An 18,419-nucleotide genomic window follows, 5' to 3' on the forward strand; every position below is an offset into this window, starting at 1 on the left:
TGATATTCAGATACCAGGCAAGATAATGGAGTGCCTGAGAGGGGACTTGATTAATAAAGAATTATAGGAGGTTAATATAATTAATGCTAGTCAACATGGGTTTATGGGAAATAGATCTGATCAAACAAACATGATATCTTTTTCGATGAGATTAAAAGTTTGGTTAATAAAGGCAAATAAATGTTGACGTAATATATTTTGACTTATGTTAGGTATTTGACTTGGTACCTCGAGTAGGAGTAGAGAGATTATTTTATCTCATTGTTTGGCACATGTGCTACTGGAATTCTATGTGCATTTATGGTGTCCACAAGTCAAGAAGGACGGTGATAAATTTGAGAGGGTTCAGAGAAGAGCCACAAGAATGATGAGAGGATTAGAAAACATGCCTTATAGTGAAAACTCCAGGAGCTCATTCAGTTTAGCTTAACAAAGAGAAGGTGAAGAGGTGACTTGATTTCAGTTTCTAAGTACCTACATGGAGAAAAAATATTTGATAATGGGCTCTTCAATCTAGCAGACAAAAGTATAAAAAGATCCAGTGGACTGAAGTTGAATCTAGACAAGTTCAGACTGGAACTAAGATATTCTTTTCTTTTTAAAAATCATTCAGGGAAGTTAACCATTGGAACAATTGACCGAGGGTCATGGTGGATTCTCCATTACTGGCAATTTTAAAATTGAGATTAGATTTCTAAAAAATATGCTCTACAATTATTTTGGGGAAGTTGTATGACCTGTTATGTAGGAGGTCAGATTAGATGAGCACAGTTATTCTTTCTGACCTGGGAATTTATGAATCTCTTTTCTCTGATTTTAGTTTACCTGGGTCTTGGCAGATCCTTTTTAAAAACAAATAAATAAAAACCCATTGATGTGTACAAGATGTCCTTTTCCCACACAAAATTCTCTGATTCTCTCAAAACATAATAAATACCTGTTATGTGAATGCATATGGATTTTAAAATTTACTTCTTATCTTCTTTAAGGGAATTATTTGCCCACTGGAGAGTGGGGAATTTTAATACCTAAGATATTATGTTAATGGAAAAGACGAACATATATTATCTAGTCATGAGCTTAATAAAAGTCTCTTAAGTCGGTCTTTTGCCATCTAATTTGTTGTTCCATGCAGTGTCGTTTGCCAGTAGAGCAGGGTTTTATCTGCCATAAATGTGACTATATGGTTTTTGTAAAAATCTGATACCAGTATAGGATGGGCATATTATCAACATGTTCACCAGTTTAATCCTGGACTCTGAATATAAGTCCGTGACTATTGGTCTTTGATGCCTTAGTTTATTACCAGACCCTGACTACCTTGGTGGTGAGGGGAAGAGGATGTTTGGCTCCCAAATTATCTTTAAGGGCCCCCCCTCATTGTCAGGCCAAAATATGTACACAATTCATCCTTTATAAAAATTACAAATCACAGCAAAATAGTGACACAGTAGCCAAATGTTACTTTCTTAAAAACTCTTAAAATCCACAATTTTCCAGGGGTCTGACTAACCCCTGTATTCCTGGAAGGTGTTTTTTTGCAATAGCCATATCCAGGAGCCCTAAACTATCCACATTTCCCCCACTTCCGCAATAATGGGATCCTATAACCAGCCCTGTTTATTATATTAGTAGTAGAGATGGATCTGAGCTACAGTGTTTACTTTTGTATCCTAACTTTCTCATAATTCAGGGTTGTTCAGATCCAGGGGTTCAGTTCAGCCTTATAACATTGATCAACTCCAGTGATTTCTGCAGGTTATGAGAGAAGTGCCCTGAAGATAATGGCAGCTTGTAGCTTTAATTCTTTGTGTTTTTATGTGGGAATGAGAAACTGCAGGTGCCCTTTGTCCGTGCCCAGTTTATTTTTGTGAAATTGATTCAGACGTTGATGGCTGCTGCCTTTTTTAAAAATCTGAGGAGACTTCTCTGAGCCTTTGGAAATGGTTTGTAATATCAGAGAACACTTAAAATGTTACAATATCTTAACAATAAGCAGCAAGAAATGTATTATATCCAGTTATTTTTTGGCAAGTTATGGTTGTAACTCTTGGTGTGACCTTTTCATTAGAAACCTGTTGTCCTCTCTTCACATATACCTTTCCATATCAGATTTATGATAAAAATGGTTAAGAGAAGATATCATTCTTAGAGGATTTCAGAATCGGCTTCCGTCGAAGTGTGGAACAAGAAGCATATTTTAACACATATTAGATGTGTTTTGACTGAGCTCTTTTTCGAAGGCAATCTGAGAGGAGGGAAAGTGAGCAAAGTATGTGTAGAGAGAGATGGAAATTAGGCTTTTTCAGTAAGATAAAATATATGGGTGGTTAAGATCAATAAAGTATTAAAAAATTAGAAAAACAAAAGGTTTTGAGAATTGGAAGAAAACCACTAACTAAAAACTTATAATGAAATAAGTTATTTCAATTAAAAAAAAAAAAAAAGGCTTTGGCAAAGAGCAGTTAGCCAGCCAGATGATTTTAATGTATAATATACATTGTACACACATACATATCATAGGATTGGGTCTTTTAAGTCAGAATTTTAATGTGCAAAACTGAATTTCTGTTGTGTTTTTGTATAAGTCAGACCTGTAATATGCCCATTATAAAATAGCTATCAAAATAGGGCCTTTGCATGGGGACTTTCAGTTATTCCACTGCAAGCTGTGTATGTGTATCCAGAGCCAGACTATAGCACGAGTTTAACTGTGTCAAACAGCTTTTCTGCATAAGTGACTTCCTAATTCTTTGCAGATGTCATCTCTTTCCCCTGATTTACCACTGTTAATTGTTTCTAATAATTATGTAAAAAGTCAAATCCTGCACTGCAAGTTTCCTTTTCTCAATCATATTCCCTGAAACCTGCTCATTGTATTCCTCTTCCTTCCTGCCCTTACTACATCGGTCTATGCATCTTATATGATACAAATGTTGTAAAATTTAGGACTTCTATGTGTATTGTCAGTCCTAGACCATAGTCTACAGTTGTAAACCCTTACTCCTGTTTAGAGTCTGAGGGGAGGTCTACACTAAAAATTTACATCAGTACAGCTGCACAGATGCAGTGGCGCTACTGTAGTGCATCTGGTGAAGAGGCTCTAAGCAGATGGGAGAGAGCTCTACTGTTGGTTTAATTCCACCTCTGCGAGAGGTGGTAGCTATGTCAGCAGGAGAAGCTCTCTCACCAACATAGTGCTGTCTATGCCGGCACTCCGTCACTCAGAAGTGTGAATTATTCACACCCCTGACCAATGTAGCTATTTTTGTAATGTAGATCAAAGCCCAGGGGTCCACAAACATAAAACGTAAGCTAGGAGTAAAGATCCATGCTTGCAGATCACTTTGCAAGATTGCAGCTATTGACCATAAATGCTTGTGAAACATTCTATGACACTTTTTTTGTTTGAGCCTAACCAACACTTGGTTTTAATCAGTTGTGCAGTGTCTTAGAGAACCAGGAAAAGGAACATACGTTGGCTATTAATGACCCACAGCTCAGAGAGTAAAGTCAGACCAACTGTAAGTTTTGTAGTGGAGCAAACAAATATTTTTATAGACTCATGTACAAGCAAATTAGCTCTTGTAAGAGCGCACATGCTGCTTTCTTATTTTCCAGAAGAAAAGAACTCTAACCACACTTTCTCAAATGATAAAATGATGTATAGAGAACAAAAACACATTGGCTAAAATTCTGACATATTTCATATTTTTCAGTAAGTGTGACAGTTATTTGTCTCATGAATAACATTCTTGTATGCAGTGGTGGTGTAGCTGTGTCTGGTGCCAGGATATCAGAGAGACAAGGTGGAAGAGGTAATATATTTTATTGGACCAACTTCTGTTGGTGGGAGAGACAAGCTTTCAACCTTATACAGAGCTCTTCTTCACATCTGGAAAACATTCTCAGAGTATCTCAGCCAACTATAAGGAGGAAGAAATTGTCTAGTACAAGTAGTTAACACGTATTTCAAGGGACCATTCAAGGTGAAGTGGTCTGTTAACATCCCTCCAATCACAGGGAGGAAAGGAAAGGAGAAGGGGGAAAAGTGAGGGGGGGAGTTGTTAGTGCGTTACAGATTTGTTGTAATAAGCCATAAATCCAGTGTCTCTGCTTAGTCCATGATTTTTATTGTCTAGCAAAGTTATGAATTTAAGCTTCCAGGCTCATCTTTTGAAAGTGTCGTGCAGGTTTCCTTTGAGGATGTGGACAGATAGGTCAGGTACAGAGTGGTCACTTTGTGAAAAATGTTCACCCACAGATGATATGGTGTTTTTGAATTCTGTCATTTTCCTGTGTAAGCTCAAAGTGAAGAAAGACAAAAACATTGTTAAAATTAAGCAGATTTAATGTTGGAACGTTTTTGTCTTTTTTCCACCCAGCAGCCTTTTTATGATCCATAAAGTTATTAAATTGTTTCGTTGTCTCAGTACACCCCATCTTGAACTAGTGTTAGCTGTCTAGTGCAGTATCAGTTATTTTTTATTCATCTTAGAAAAAGGTGAACAGTTTAAACTTTTAGTCAAATATCTACTAAAGTGAAGGGAAGGTTCCTGTAAGAGCTAAAATTGTTAAGTGATAGCTTAAAACTAATATAATTTATCTTTGGAATGCTTCACAAAAAAAAGAACATTATAAGAGAGGGCAATAATTGTAACTGAGGGACAAAAAACTATATGGTAAAGTTAAGGTTGCTTAGAGGTTTGTAATCCCTTAGCAGAGCAAAACTCAGACTTTTGAAAAATTGGGAAACTTCTGTAAACCCTTTTTCAGTTATTCCCCGTTAACACATATACCTTTTACTCTGCCAACCCCACAGTTTCTGAAATACACACGCCCTCCACCTCCTTTTAAAACCCATTCACTTTCACCCACAGGATTTCATGGAGTAAGCAATCCCCTCCCCCTGCCCGTTTTGTCCTTTAATAGTATCAGAGGGGTAGCCGTGTTAGTCTGGATCTGTACAAGTGGCAAAGAGTCCTGTGGCACATTATAGACTAACAGACGTATTGGAGCATAAGCTTTCGTGGGTTAATACCCACTTCGTCAGATGCATGTAGTGGAAAAGCTTATGCTCCAATACGTCTGTTAGTCTATAAGGTGCCACAGGACTCTTTGTCTCCTTTAATAGTGTTAGAGGGAATACTGTTGGTGAGAGTGAATGGGTGGTAAAAGAAGAAGGAAAAGCTTGTATATTTCAGCAACTGTGGGCTGGCAAAGTAAAGGTGTGTATGTGTTAACAAGACATATTGCGGCATTGCTGAAATAGAGCAGAGATAAGGTTGTCTGAGCAACCTTAACTGTACATTTCTTGGTTTTCAGAAGTTTGAGTTTTGCTCAGCTTTCTGCAAGGGAACGACATACCACCAAGCAACCTTAACTCTGAGTTATAATTTTTTGCCATTGAGCTTCCTAGGTTGTTGTTTTTTCGTTTGTTTGTTTTTTAAACAGGAACAGATTTGTTGTTGTTAAGGGTCATTTATGCAGTTGTACATATAAAATTGCGCAGTTAACCTACTGAGCCAGCTTCCCCCCCACCCCCACCCCCCTGCACATCAGCTGCATCCCACCAGCCATGCTTTGGTATTCCTCAGCCATGCCTCTGACACCTGGCCCTTCCCCACTACTGTACCCTGGTCTCCTCCTCCAAACTGGCTCCTCCCTACTACAGTAGCCAGGCTTCCCCACCACAAGCATATTTCCCTGAAGTCTTCGTTCCCTGGTATACAAATGTTTTAGTGCTATTACTTCCCCCCTCCTATAATCCAACTCGCATGCAATGCCTGGAGCTAAGGACAACTATTGCTTGGCCTACGCTACATACTTACTTCGGTATAACTACATCACTCAGGTGTGAAAAATCCGCACCCCCGAGTGACGTAGTTAGACCAACCATAACCTCTCATGTAGACAGTGCTATGTCAGTGGGAGAGCTTCTCCCGCCGACATAGCTACCACATCTTGTAGAGGTGGAGTTATTAAGCTGACGGAAGAGCTCTCTCCTGTCAACTTAGAGCATGTTCACGAGGCGCACAGCAGTGGCACAGCTGCATCAATGCAGCTGCAATGATGTAAATTTGTAGTGTAGACCTTCCCTATGTTACAGTGGAATAATGTTCCTGGTCATGTTTCACAATGAGTGAAGTGGAGTTTTGGCAGGGTTGGCAAAAGAAATTAGACAGGTTTCTGTTCAAAATACTGACAGTTTTACGTTTGAAAAAAAAAAAGAGGCTCTCATCCTTATCTAATAGATGTATCCTATCGCTGAGAAACTCTGAGGTGTCAGAGCTTGTATCCTGTGCCATAGAGTACATATTTTTTTCAGTCAGCCACAAGCCCTCCACTTAATAATATTCCAGCACTTATTGGTAGCTTTAATGCAATATTGGGGCCCACTGGCAGAGCTGTGGGGTACCAGAGGGGCTGGCTCACAGTGGCAGAAAGGAGGGTATAGGAAGGTTGGAGTTCAGGATGGTTGGGATGAACTGGCAGAGCTCAGGGTGCAGGAGACTTCGGGTGCACTGGCAGAGCTTGGGCTGCTATGGCTCCCTCATCTGATCACCAACCTCTCCCATCTTCCCTACGATCCGTCCCATCTATCTCACATCCAGGAAAGCATCCCTAATTAAAACAACACTTAACATGTGCATAAATTCCATTGAAGTCAAAGGAAGTTAAGCATGTGCTAAACATTAAGGGCATGCTTTGGTGCTTTCTGGAGTTGGGGCTTTGAGGGCTCATTCCAGAAGCCTGGAAGAATCATCATGTCATAAACCAGGTTGATGATGATGATAATTTATTGTGACATGTATAATAGTACAGTAATTGTATGCACAACTTGAGCTTTTTTTACATGCAAATTGACATTTAGCACCATTTGCATACATATATTTGCATGGACTTTGAATTTCAAAAGTATTTATCAAAATTGTTTACTTGTCAGACTTTTAGAACTACCCTGGAACTTAGTGATTTTTTTGGTCTAGACTGTTTGGTGACCATATTTAGATATTTAAGAGGTAAGGCCAGTACTGGTATTGTGTATGGATATGTGGTGTTTCCCGTTTTGCATATAAACGTTCCCTTTCAGAACTTCTTTGTTCTAGAAATTGAAGTATTGAGTTTATTTTTAAGCATTGATTGCTGAATACCAGGTAAATATGTTACTATTGCCCTTTTGAGCCACTTGTAGTTAGTTATTCTATAAAGGAGGTTGTTTATAAAGTTGATTAACAGTATATTTGTTAAATATAACAGCAAATAAGTTGTTAAATTTTTAGGTTTACAGATAAATTCTGTATTTATAGCTCAGACTGAAATTGATGAGTTGATGTTTTTGAAATAATATTTTCTCATTCATTAATCATAGGAATAAGTTATAACAGCAGACAAAACTCTCAGCATAGTATCATTACATTTTGGGAAGGGTCTTTACCTTTGACAATAGAATGAAAGGCAGGAATTAGAGTTACAAATATATATACACAGAGGCAGCAAAGAAAATGAACCTCTGATTAAAGTGTTATGACTCAAATAAACACCTCGCTTAATTGAAAAGGATGCTTTGTGGCATTAAGATAATGACAAAGAAGAGGATAGCTAAGATGAATATTACCACCAAAGGAGCTTTTTACTACTTCTGAATGTCACATATGAGAATCACAAGCTTTTGGTTTTTCATTGTTCAGTGACTGAAAAATGCCAGTTTCAGGGTCTGTCCTGATACTAGTTAAAGTAGCACCCACTAGCTTGCTTGTTATGAAAGATAAGTTGTTCATTTTTGCTGTAAACCCTGCTTTGGAGGTTGTAAGATTTTGAAGTTGAATCTTTTCTTCAAGGTGGCACGCTTTGGGGGTGAAGGGATGGATATCAATTTGTTTTATATTGAGAACTGAAATTTTTATTGCTCTTAAGGTTCTATTACCTAATCAGCATACGTATGTACATAGTGTACTGTTCTCATGACACTATTTGGGGTTATGTGCAGTACATGACTAAGAAAAATATCCTTTAGGCCAAATCTTACAATTTCGACCTCTGTGTCAGGAAGCCTTGGTGACTTTTTACTGATAGGCTGATTTTCTCTTGTCCACCCTTGAGCCCTACCAAAAAAAAAAGTAAAAAGAAGAAGAAAAGATGCTTCTGAATAGTAATACCTAGTTCGGGAATGGGGTCCATAGCTTTGTGCCAACTGAGTGACAGAAATTATCTAAAAAGAAAAGGAGTACTTGTGGCACCTTAGAGACTAACCAATTTATTTGAGCATAAGCTTTCGTGAGCTACAGCTCACTTCATCAGATGTATCCGATGAAGTGAGCTGTAGCTCACGAAAGCTTATGCTCAGATAAATTGGTTAGTCTCTAAGGTGCCACAAGTACTCCTTTTCTTTTTGCGAATACAGACTAACGCGGCTGTTACTCTGAAACCAGGAATTATCTAGAGAAGGCAATATTTTGCTGAATGCCTTTTCACAGGTGAGTGCAGAGTGAAGGAGGTTGTTGTCTTCCAAACTATAGGCCGCTGGGAACTTCAAAGGGGCTAGCTTAAGTAGGAGCTTCTGACCAATAGCCCCAAAATGCAGCTGTTACAGAAATCTGAGTGGGAGGTATCAAACTGAACAGACTCCCATCCTCATCCTCCAACCACAAGTGGTAATTTTATTGAGTTAACTCCAATAACTGCGCTAACTTCAAAATGACTCTGCTAACTAATGGAAGGCTGGTAGGTGTTTTCTTGCCTAGCGCAAGTGTCTCCTAAACTTGCACAGAGCCACTGCAGTATCAATGGGAGTTTATTAAAAGTTAGGGCTGCATTATCTCACTGTATGGAAAAAGTTCTAAAGGGAGCATTTGTCCCATATATAAATTACTATACATAGTAAAAAAAAAAAAGGAAATAAATACTAAAATAATCCATTAAAATAATATTTTAGGTTTAATTTGAAGGCAGATATTCAAGTATTTTAGATTCAAAATGCCTTAAAGTTGTACTAGTCTCATGATAAAAAAAATTTGATTTCTAATTACAAACGTTTAACTGCAAAAATATAATTTTAAGTTACTGTTTTAAGGGTCCCATAAAAGTTTTGTGCTCCTTGTAATGGTTCAGGAGTAGCACTTAGCTAATAGTACTACTATATTCATGCCAATAACAGTGATGACAGTCCATAAGGTGTTATACAAAGGTTGAAACTGCTGAAAAGTCAAGTTAATTAGAATTCCATTCTAAATAAAATTTTAAAAAATCAATCCTGGCTAAATAAGAGAAAAACCTATTAGGGCAGGAGCGAAGAGGGATATTTATTTTTAGGTTTATTAAATTTGTGTGTGTCTTGCAAACAATGGAAAAGTAAGTATTAAAAAGAAAAGCAGAGGAGAAAATGCAAACCTTCACAGTCCTTTAAAACTAACAAAACCAAGACAAATGGAAGTAAAAGCATGCATTCCATCCTTAACTGAGCTTGTTGTGTTTCAGTCTTAAGTCAAATATATATTAGCTAATTAATAAATATATTTGTGCTTGATCATTAATTTATATGTATTGGGTAAAGATGTCCGTTTATTCAGAAACAACATGGTTCATTGAGGAAGAGTCTCAGCTTTAATTCTGACTTTTGTTTGTAAGAAACTGAATATAATTTTAACACTACATGTTTTAAAATTGAATTTTTGAACAACTGATCTTTACTGTAGGCTAAGTCTTCCTGTTCATTTTTCAGTGGTTGAATTGGAAATTAATTACTCTGAATGTGCAGTAAAGTTTAATATTATTTTTGCATCTTTACAGTAAAGCTGTAAATTGGCAGCCATTCTAATACCTTATGCTCTGCAGATAGGAGGAGGAGTGCCAAGCCTCTGAAATTACAATATAGCGCCAGACATCTTTGACATTTCCTGATGTGGATTACAATAAATTTTAAAAATATATCTGTTTTGCATTTATACTATACATTTTAATATTACCATTAAATCAAAGGGACAACATAGCTAAACTGACAAAACAAGAGAATTCAGAGTTAAGACACTTAGGGCTAGATCCACAAAGAGGACTTAGGCTCAAAGTTACAATGCCTAACTTTTGGCACCCTCCTACTTAGTGGAATCCTCAGCCCCAAGTTAGGCACCCAGGCTCCCTATAAAATGCTTAGGGGAAGATAGTACCTAAGAATGGGATTCACAAAATCCACCATGCTGAGGACGGAGCCACCTAAACTAGCCAATAGGAAATGCTGAGGAGAGGGGTGTGGCGTAAGCCCCACACTCAAAGAATGTTTGGCTCCTAACTCTGGAGAGAGGTGCCTATCTTCACTTGGGATTCACTGTGGTGAGCCTTCTCCTGGAATTACGTGCCTAAATCAGGCCTGATCCAGTAGGTGTGCTGAGAGGTCTCCTTAGAGCATGTATATCAGATTGGGCCCCCCACAAACCACAGCTGGAGAAGCAGGGAGTAAGAAGTGGTGGTAATAACTTTATTGAAAAATTACCGAAGTATACATGATCACTTCCTGAAACCCTTACACAAAAGTGTTGCTGATTTGAAGAGTAGTCTTTGTCTGAGCAAGGACTTCAGGATTTGGCCCATAGTATGGAGAAGCAGAAATCCATTATAAGTGTGTCATAATTAAAGTTAAAGGGTGTTACTGCATTGTGTGTCACACAAAGGCTTTTTGAACATTGTAAGGGATACCATGACTGAGGCAATCAAAATAATGCAGTTTATCATAATCATTTATTTGACAAACAAAATAAAAACAATCAATGAAGCACAGAATGTGTATTCATTTTAGTTACAGGTTTCAGAGTGGTAGCCGTGTTAGTCTGTATCAGCAAAAACAATGAGGAGTCCTTGTGGCACTTTAGAGACTAACAGATTTATTTGAGCATGGAAGCATATGCCCAAATAAATTTGTTAGTCTCTAAGGTGCCACAAGGACTCCTCGTTGATTTTAGTTACAGTAACTTTTGTGTCACTACTGGAGAGCTTTTAAATTTCACTAAATGTAATGAGTGATAAGAACTTCCTCAAGAGGGCACACTTCTCTGGGCAAATTGAAACGGGAAGTAAATTACACCAAAAGTAACGTGGATAGTTTTACTGTATCATAGATCAGACAGTTCATAAGTGATCAATATGATGAATTTATTTTGAATCAGTAATTTCACTAAAGTGCTTTTGTTCAGTCTGTTTTCTGAAATTTGCTTCTAATTCCACAAATGTGCAAAAGCACACAAAATGTTCCTTTAAAGACTGGGTGAAGATTAACTGTTTTACCTTTGGGTCAGAGAATCTTTCTAAGTTTCACATTAGCTTTCATAAAATAAAGAGAAAATATTATGAGCTAAAATACAGTAATTAATAAACCTATTATGTAAGTATATGTAGATGTAAGAAACTTAATGTTAATAGATGTTTCCCTTACATTTAGAAATATTTCACACACTACTTATTCATTACAGAACTGGAGAATTAACCTAAATTAGTTTGTGGAGCTACTTCAGGATGTGAATTTGGCCCAGTATTTTTAAGTTTTCTTTAATATTTGGTGGTTCTTCTTCTACCGATTTTATCAGAACAGAATATCTGACAAAGCCATTTTATGGGAAAAGAAACTATTTATGCTCTGTGTGGCAGTAATTTTGCTGTCTGGGAAAGTAACATTTTACTAAAAATAAAAAGACATTGCGCACATTTAAAATAATGTTTCACAGCATGCATTCTAATAACTCATCATTTTCCTTGTTATTCCTTTGCTAACCTAGGGTACAGCATTTAAAATATTGAATACCCTTAGAAAGTCTCAAATAGCCCAATAGGATGTTCATCTTAGTTCTTGATGACATAGCACGGCCAAAGTATGGCAAATACTTAACTCTCTATCCTTCTGAGTTGCAACCTTAGACAATGAGAGACTAATGTATCGTCAGAAACATTTTCATTTTATCTAGTTTCTTTGTGAATGTGTCTGTGTAACCCTTGCCTTCTTGGTGTGGTGCTCTGTCTTCCTCTAGTGGCACCGAGACCATTTGGTGATTGATGAGTTTGCTACAGCCTTGGCTAAGAGTTATGTGGCTTTTAGCTCATGAAGTAGAAGCTCATGATTAAGTTTCAGAAGTCCCAGGTTCGATCTTGCCCGCCAATGACCGGAGACTTTCAACATTACATTTGCTGTGTGTTTGACTTTAACCCATGTTTACATGCAGTGCTCAAGAACTCTGGTATTTTTACACACCTAGAAGAAATCTATTATTTAACATTTCTACACAAACTGCATATTGAGTACACCTCTACTCTGATATAATGCAGTCCTTGGGAGCCAAAAAAATCTTACTGCGTTATAGGTGAAACCGCGTTATATCGAACTTGCTTTGGCCTCGAGCATTTCCGTTATTAATAGTCACTTTCCGCCACCTGACTGACTCCTCAGAATCCCCGACCCATCTATCCTCCGCTCCCTGTCCCCTGACTGCCCAACCCCTATCCACGCCCCCGCCCCCTGTCAGGCCCCCCCGGGACTCCCATGCCCTATCCGACCCCCCCGTCCCCTGACTGCCCTGCCCCCAGAACCTCCGAACCATCCAACCCCCACAATCGCCCCCCTCCGAGATCCTTTGCCCCTTATCCAACCCCTTGGCCCCGGCCCGGCACCCTTAACACGCCGCTCAGAGCAGTGTGTCGGAGCCAGACATGCTGATGCACTGATCCGCTGGAGCGCACAGCCCTGCCCCACCCCCCAAAGTGCTGCTTTACCGCGTTATATCCAAATCTGTGTTATATCAGGTCGTGTTATATTGGGGTAGAGGTGTATTTAATTTACAAGGAATTGGTAAAGGCGGAGAATTTGCCAACTTAAAATATTTCACTATTAAATGTACTTAAATCCCCGCAAGAGGGGAAAAAATCTAAAAGGCTATGCCAGAACAGAAAGCACATAAAGGTCTTGAATTTTCATTTCAGATTCCCACATGGAGAAGTTAAAATAAGGTCCATGCAAAAAATTATTTAAAACAACATCTGGTTTGATGGCTGCTCAGTGTAATATTACTGGAGAAAATTCTACATTTTTGCCTATGCTGTCAGAATGATTTTTCTCTCATATTTATCCTTAAAATTTCTCATAACACGATCTTTTTTGAATTGAGCAAATGGCTCCATGTTTTTTCGTTTAGACTTTAATAGTCTTTTTGGAGTTAATTTTTCTTGTGAATTATAGGAATTAGAGTTGTTAGCCCATCTGAGCTTGCTGGTCAGGCTGTTGTCTCTCAGCATGCATTACTTGCAATTGCCTCAATATTGTATTACATGTTTAATAGTGCCATTTGTGCAAAAGGGTGCTGGAGCCATTCATGGCCTACATATGCACATCATTGAAATCCAGCCTCCTCTGGAGTGCGATAGTGAGCTGGCATATGGTATACTGCCAAATAGTGGGCACATGGAAAATGTTTGCCCCTGATCTTGGGGCAACTCCATCTTTTATAAGAAGTTCCATGGGCTTTTTAATGTGTGAAAAGCTGGTAGGACCTTAATCTGAAAGGTTAGCTCTTTTGTGCCACCCAACTAGTATTTTTGGCTTTATTTATGTAAGAAGGTCACAAAATGTGTCATTTCAATTTTATGCAGTTAGAGTGTTTTGAAATTAGGAGATAATCTTGGAAAGATTGCAGGCTGGGTAAAGGAGTGTGCACGAGGTGAATATAAATAAGTATGTGGAGTTTGTCAACAGAATGAATTACATCCAACAAAAAACATCTTGATAATTTGAGGCTGAAGCTAGGGTAACATAATTTTTGGCTGCATAATTTAATCGTGCATACTACTAGAAGAATCTCTTGGGTATTTTAAAAAAAAAATCCCTACGCAGTCCCTCAATACTTCATTGAGTAGTCAAACCCAGTAATACACGAACACTCATTTAATGTACAAAATTTAAATATACATGTTAAAGAAAACATCTAAGCATACTTCAGTGATATAATTAAAAATGTTATTTCTTGTCAAATAACCTGATCGAACTTTTACTCTTCTCTGATTTTTAAGGAATAGTAGACACTTAAATGTGAAATCATACCTATTAATCCTGTTTTCCCTATGTCATCCTCTTCATGTAGCTTCTCCTTGCTTTGCACTTGCATGAGAACAGGAGCCTTTCAGGTGGGAAAACTAATGAAGAACAAATAGTCTAGTACAAAAGGACAATGGGGTATTGAAGGCTTTGCTTACACAAACACGCACTCTCACTCACTCTGCTGTTGACTCAGTCCTCACCCCTTCCTTCCTATACTAAAAATAAGAATCTCACATTTCATTCTGGCTGTTCTCTGACCAAGAACCCTGAAAAGAAACCCCTTCTAGAGTTTCTGCTAACAGGCTCACCATAAGCAAACACCCATTGCTAGCTAGCATCACTAGTAGCATGATATGGAATTCCTCCTTCGCTCTTATCGCTGTACTTCAGCAAGAATATGGGCTGGTCAGGCAGCATGTCTGACCTGCTGAGGCTTCTCATTGCTTTAGGAATGAAGTAAGAAAATACAAGGTTTTGTAAGATATTGCTAAAATTAAATTTGATGAAATTCATATAATCCAAGAAAAGTTCAGGAAAACAGGTGACCTCTATGTGGCTGGGGATGGAAAGAGTGCAGTAAACCTGTACAGTTGGTCTGTGGTCATTACTATAGTTAATATATTGTAGTAGCAGTTATAAGCCTCTGTGTATCCCTGCAGTAGGGTTTGCGGCCAGTGTACCATATGAGTTTGATTGAGAAAAAAGGTTGAGGTTCACAGCCCACGTTACAGAATAATAATTGGAAAGAAATAGCCTGACTGTCTCTAGCAAAATACATAACCTGCACTATGGTTCCCATATGTATTAATGGGTTTACTAAGATATTCTGTATTGGCTTGATGTTGATGATAATGCAGAACTGTTTCTACAACCGTTTCTACTGCTCATGAATCTTTATTTTGTAAGCACTTTTAAGATGAAGTCAGACTTTTTTTTAAAACTGTTCTCGTAAAGCACATTCATTTTCATGAAAAATCTTTTCCACTAGCTACCTTTATTTCTGTACTTCATCAGAAGGACCTCAGACACAGTTTGATTCATGAAAATCATATGCACGTTATAGATGTACCACTGTAGGTGGCTTCAAAAAGTAGTTTCCCTAACAAGATCATTTCTCATTTCCACAGCAGCAGACTGAATCAAAAGGTACACATCTGTTATTCACCTTCATTTCTTTCTCTGCTTCAGCAGATTTTGACAAATGATATTTGAATGCCCACTTTTGATGAAAAATGGTGTGCAGTGATTATTTTGATATTTATTAAAAAACAAATTCACCTGTTATTGTCCCCAGTACTGAAAATGGAAAAATTATGGAAAAATTTCTCTTTGCTTGCAGTAGTTTACACTATTGCTACTTTCCATTTTGTGTGTGGTGGGAGAAGTGTATCTCTCAAAAGTATTTCTCTGAAGTAATTTTTGCATTATTATATGAAGAAAAAAAAATAGGCATAATATATTAAACATAATTATAAAATTGTCATGTATTTAAACATACCCATGATGATGTGGAGAGACATCACCTGACACCCAGTTCAGAGGGGGTTCACTCCAGCTTCACTTTCCTTTTCTCTTGCACAGGTGCTCTAAGGGAAGGGCAGTAAGAAGGGTTGCTGAAGAAAGACGGGTAAATGCCTGTGGATTAGGTTAGATTAATAAATGCTTGTGTACCTCGTGACACATGAGGTAACTCAGTATTTCCACTGGCCATCTCTCTAGTGCCACATTTCTTATTCCATTAGAGTCTGTTTCCATGGCAGAGACATCTTTCTCAGTGCTTTTTCGTATGTCATTTGTTGTCGTCCTCATTTCTGTCTTCCACCACATGGTCTCGAGGCAAGGGGTTGTCTAGGAACATTTTTTTTTTGACATTCATACATGTGCAAATCACTTCATCTGTCATTCTTGCTTCCTTGTCTCTACGGTCTGTTGGCAACACACATCAGCATTAGTTACTTTATCCCTCCAGTGGACACTGGATATACTACACAAGCATCTCAGATGGAACACTTTAAGTTTCCTGTTATGGTCTTCTAGCATTTGCCAGGTTTCAGCAGTATATAACAATGTGGGTATCACAATGGCATTGTTTAACTTTATCTTTGTTCTTGTGTGTGAATCTCCTTATTTTTCCCAATATTTACGTGTCTCAAAAAAGCTCCATTTTATTTCCCAGTTCTTTTTCTCATCTCCTTATGCCTGTGGGAAGACACACCCAGGTCCTGAGGACCCAATTCTGGGTTGGGTAATTTTCCTGTTATGTTTGTTTTGCCTAGGGTAATTTGGTTTGCATTTTGCTGATTCTTTGTGCTTGTCCACTGAAAAGTCCTACTGACTTCTGTTTTACTTCTGCTGAATCAACTCACAAGCTTACAATCTGATATGTGGACACTATTAACAAGGCTGTCTAGAGCTAGATGTGAGGTGGTCCCAACCTGCACAGTGTGGATCTGAATCAAAGCTCTTCTTTGAGTGCTTGCTCATGTCCATCCCACATTTGGTACGCACACGCCGCAGGCACAGTTGCCAGAGATTTTTACCTCAGTGGTATCTGTTGGGCTGGCTCTAGCGCCCCTTAGTGTCACATACTCATGCACAGGTATAAGGGGCCCAGCCTGCCCTGCACCCTCTCTGTTCCTTCTTACCGCACATAACAGTTGCTGGAACAACTTCTTTTGTTTCAGCAAGGCGTTCAATAGGCGGTTCTGTTATTTCCTCTTTTCTTTCTCAAGTTCAGTTATTTCAGTTTATTCTCTAGCATTAGTTTATATAGTAGTAGTGTATACAGTTAAACACTCCCCACATTTAGCTTAAAGGGGCGTTCTCCACCCCCGGGGCTAGGCATGCCCCAGTCTCCGGGATTCAAACCCTGTGCCTCCTGCAGCAAGCCTGTGCCAGTGAGCAACCCACACTCCAGCTCTCTGAAGTGTCTGGGGAAGCTCACATGTGAGGGAGTTGCCAGATCTGCCTGAGTTCAAGCCTTATACAAAAAAAGGATGGGGAGGATAGACTAATGGCCATACTTATGGAAGCTTCACTCAGATGGGCATCTGAGTCAAGCCGGTTGGACTTGGCACTGAGTATCTTGGCTTCTGTGTGGGGTGCTCCTCCAGCAGCACGGGTTTGTCAGCACCATTCCCTTTCACTGGTACCAAGAAAGAAACACAAGAAATACTGGTGTGAGAGGGGAAGTTCCCCCAAACTGAGGAAGGACCAGGGGAGTGCAGTGGAGCGTGACCTGAGTCAGGCTGCTACTCCACCCCTGTTCCGCAAGTGGCACTGTCAGTCCCACCCTGCATGCAGGTGCTGGTGAGTCGGGTGCAGGACCAGCCACTGACACCAGGAGGACATGGTGGTGCCAGTGGCCAGGGAAGTACAGCGGGGCAACTTTTGGCACCAGCAAGATCATTGAGTAGGCAGGAGCATTGTTACCCTGAGTCCTATCTAGCACTGGGTTCTCTGGTACTAACCAGAGGGGAAACTGACTCTGCTAATGGTGGTGAAAACTTCTCCACTCTGGCACTGATTCCTCAACCTTCGGCACCAGCCAGCAGACGTGAGGAGTACTGCACCCCATGGTCTCCCCAAGCTAACTAGTTTTGAAAGTTGGAGGTGGAGTCTGGCACCCAGTCCAGAGGCCATTACCAGTACCTGACATACATTCCACTGGATCTTGGTGCGGAGTTCCCCTCCGCTCCCCCCAGGCACCTGACCCAGAGGACAGTGGCCTATGCAGGTCCAGTGGCCATTCTGGAATCTGTGGATCTTTTCCCTGGTACCAGGATTCCCTTCCAGCCATTTGTACTCAGTGGTATCCAAGAGAAGGGCTCCTCCGCCACACCATCCGGCACCCAACCCAGACTCTGGTACTGAGTCCAGTACCAACAGTCAGGACTTAGGCCCGTGCAATGTGGTCGGTGCAGAGGAAGAGGATGACGGTCCCCTGCCAGTGTAGGCATCCTCCTCCTCCTCCTTCCCAGACAAAGCTGTGTCAGGATCAAGTGGCTCAGCCCCACAGGACTACTTTAGAGGTCGCCAAGAGCTATTGAAAAGGGTAGATTCTAACCTGGGGCTAGCCATGGAGGTGCTTAAAGAGTCTTTACACAGTCTAATCAACATCTTGGCCACAGCGGCCCCATCAAGGGTGGCCCTATTCCTCAACAAGGCCATTATAGGTCTAGTCGGGTCCTTTTGGTAGACCCCCATCCTCTCTGACCTCTGCCTCAAAAAGAGCAGAGAAGTACTATGTTCCTGCCAAGGTGTATGAACGCCTATATTCCCACCTCCCTCCCAGGTCCCTGTTGGTCACAGCAGCTAATGAAAGAGGCAGGCAAGGGGGCTGCAAGGTGTG

The 18,419-nt window shown here is 39.6% G+C and overlaps 1 protein-coding gene across 18 annotated transcripts in view; it reads left to right on the forward strand.

The window, feature by feature from the left end:
• FER (FER tyrosine kinase) overlaps positions 1 to 18,419 on the forward strand; it is a 427,220-nt gene that overhangs the window by 220,522 nt on the left and 188,279 nt on the right. Inside the window, exon 14 of one of the 18 annotated variants that reach the window (XM_043547709.1) lies at positions 9,790 to 10,766. The exons of the other annotated variants lie outside the window; for them this stretch is intronic. Coding sequence (XP_043403644.1) covers positions 9,790 to 9,792 — 3 coding nt within the window. The 3' untranslated portion in view covers positions 9,793 to 10,766. Of the gene's footprint in view, positions 1 to 9,789; positions 10,767 to 18,419 lie in introns of those variants that run through there. 18 annotated transcript variants of the gene reach the window in all.

The sequence above is a fragment of the Chelonia mydas genome, chromosome 5 (genome assembly GCF_015237465.2).
Source record: "Chelonia mydas isolate rCheMyd1 chromosome 5, rCheMyd1.pri.v2, whole genome shotgun sequence".
NCBI lineage: Eukaryota > Metazoa > Chordata > Testudines > Cheloniidae > Chelonia > Chelonia mydas.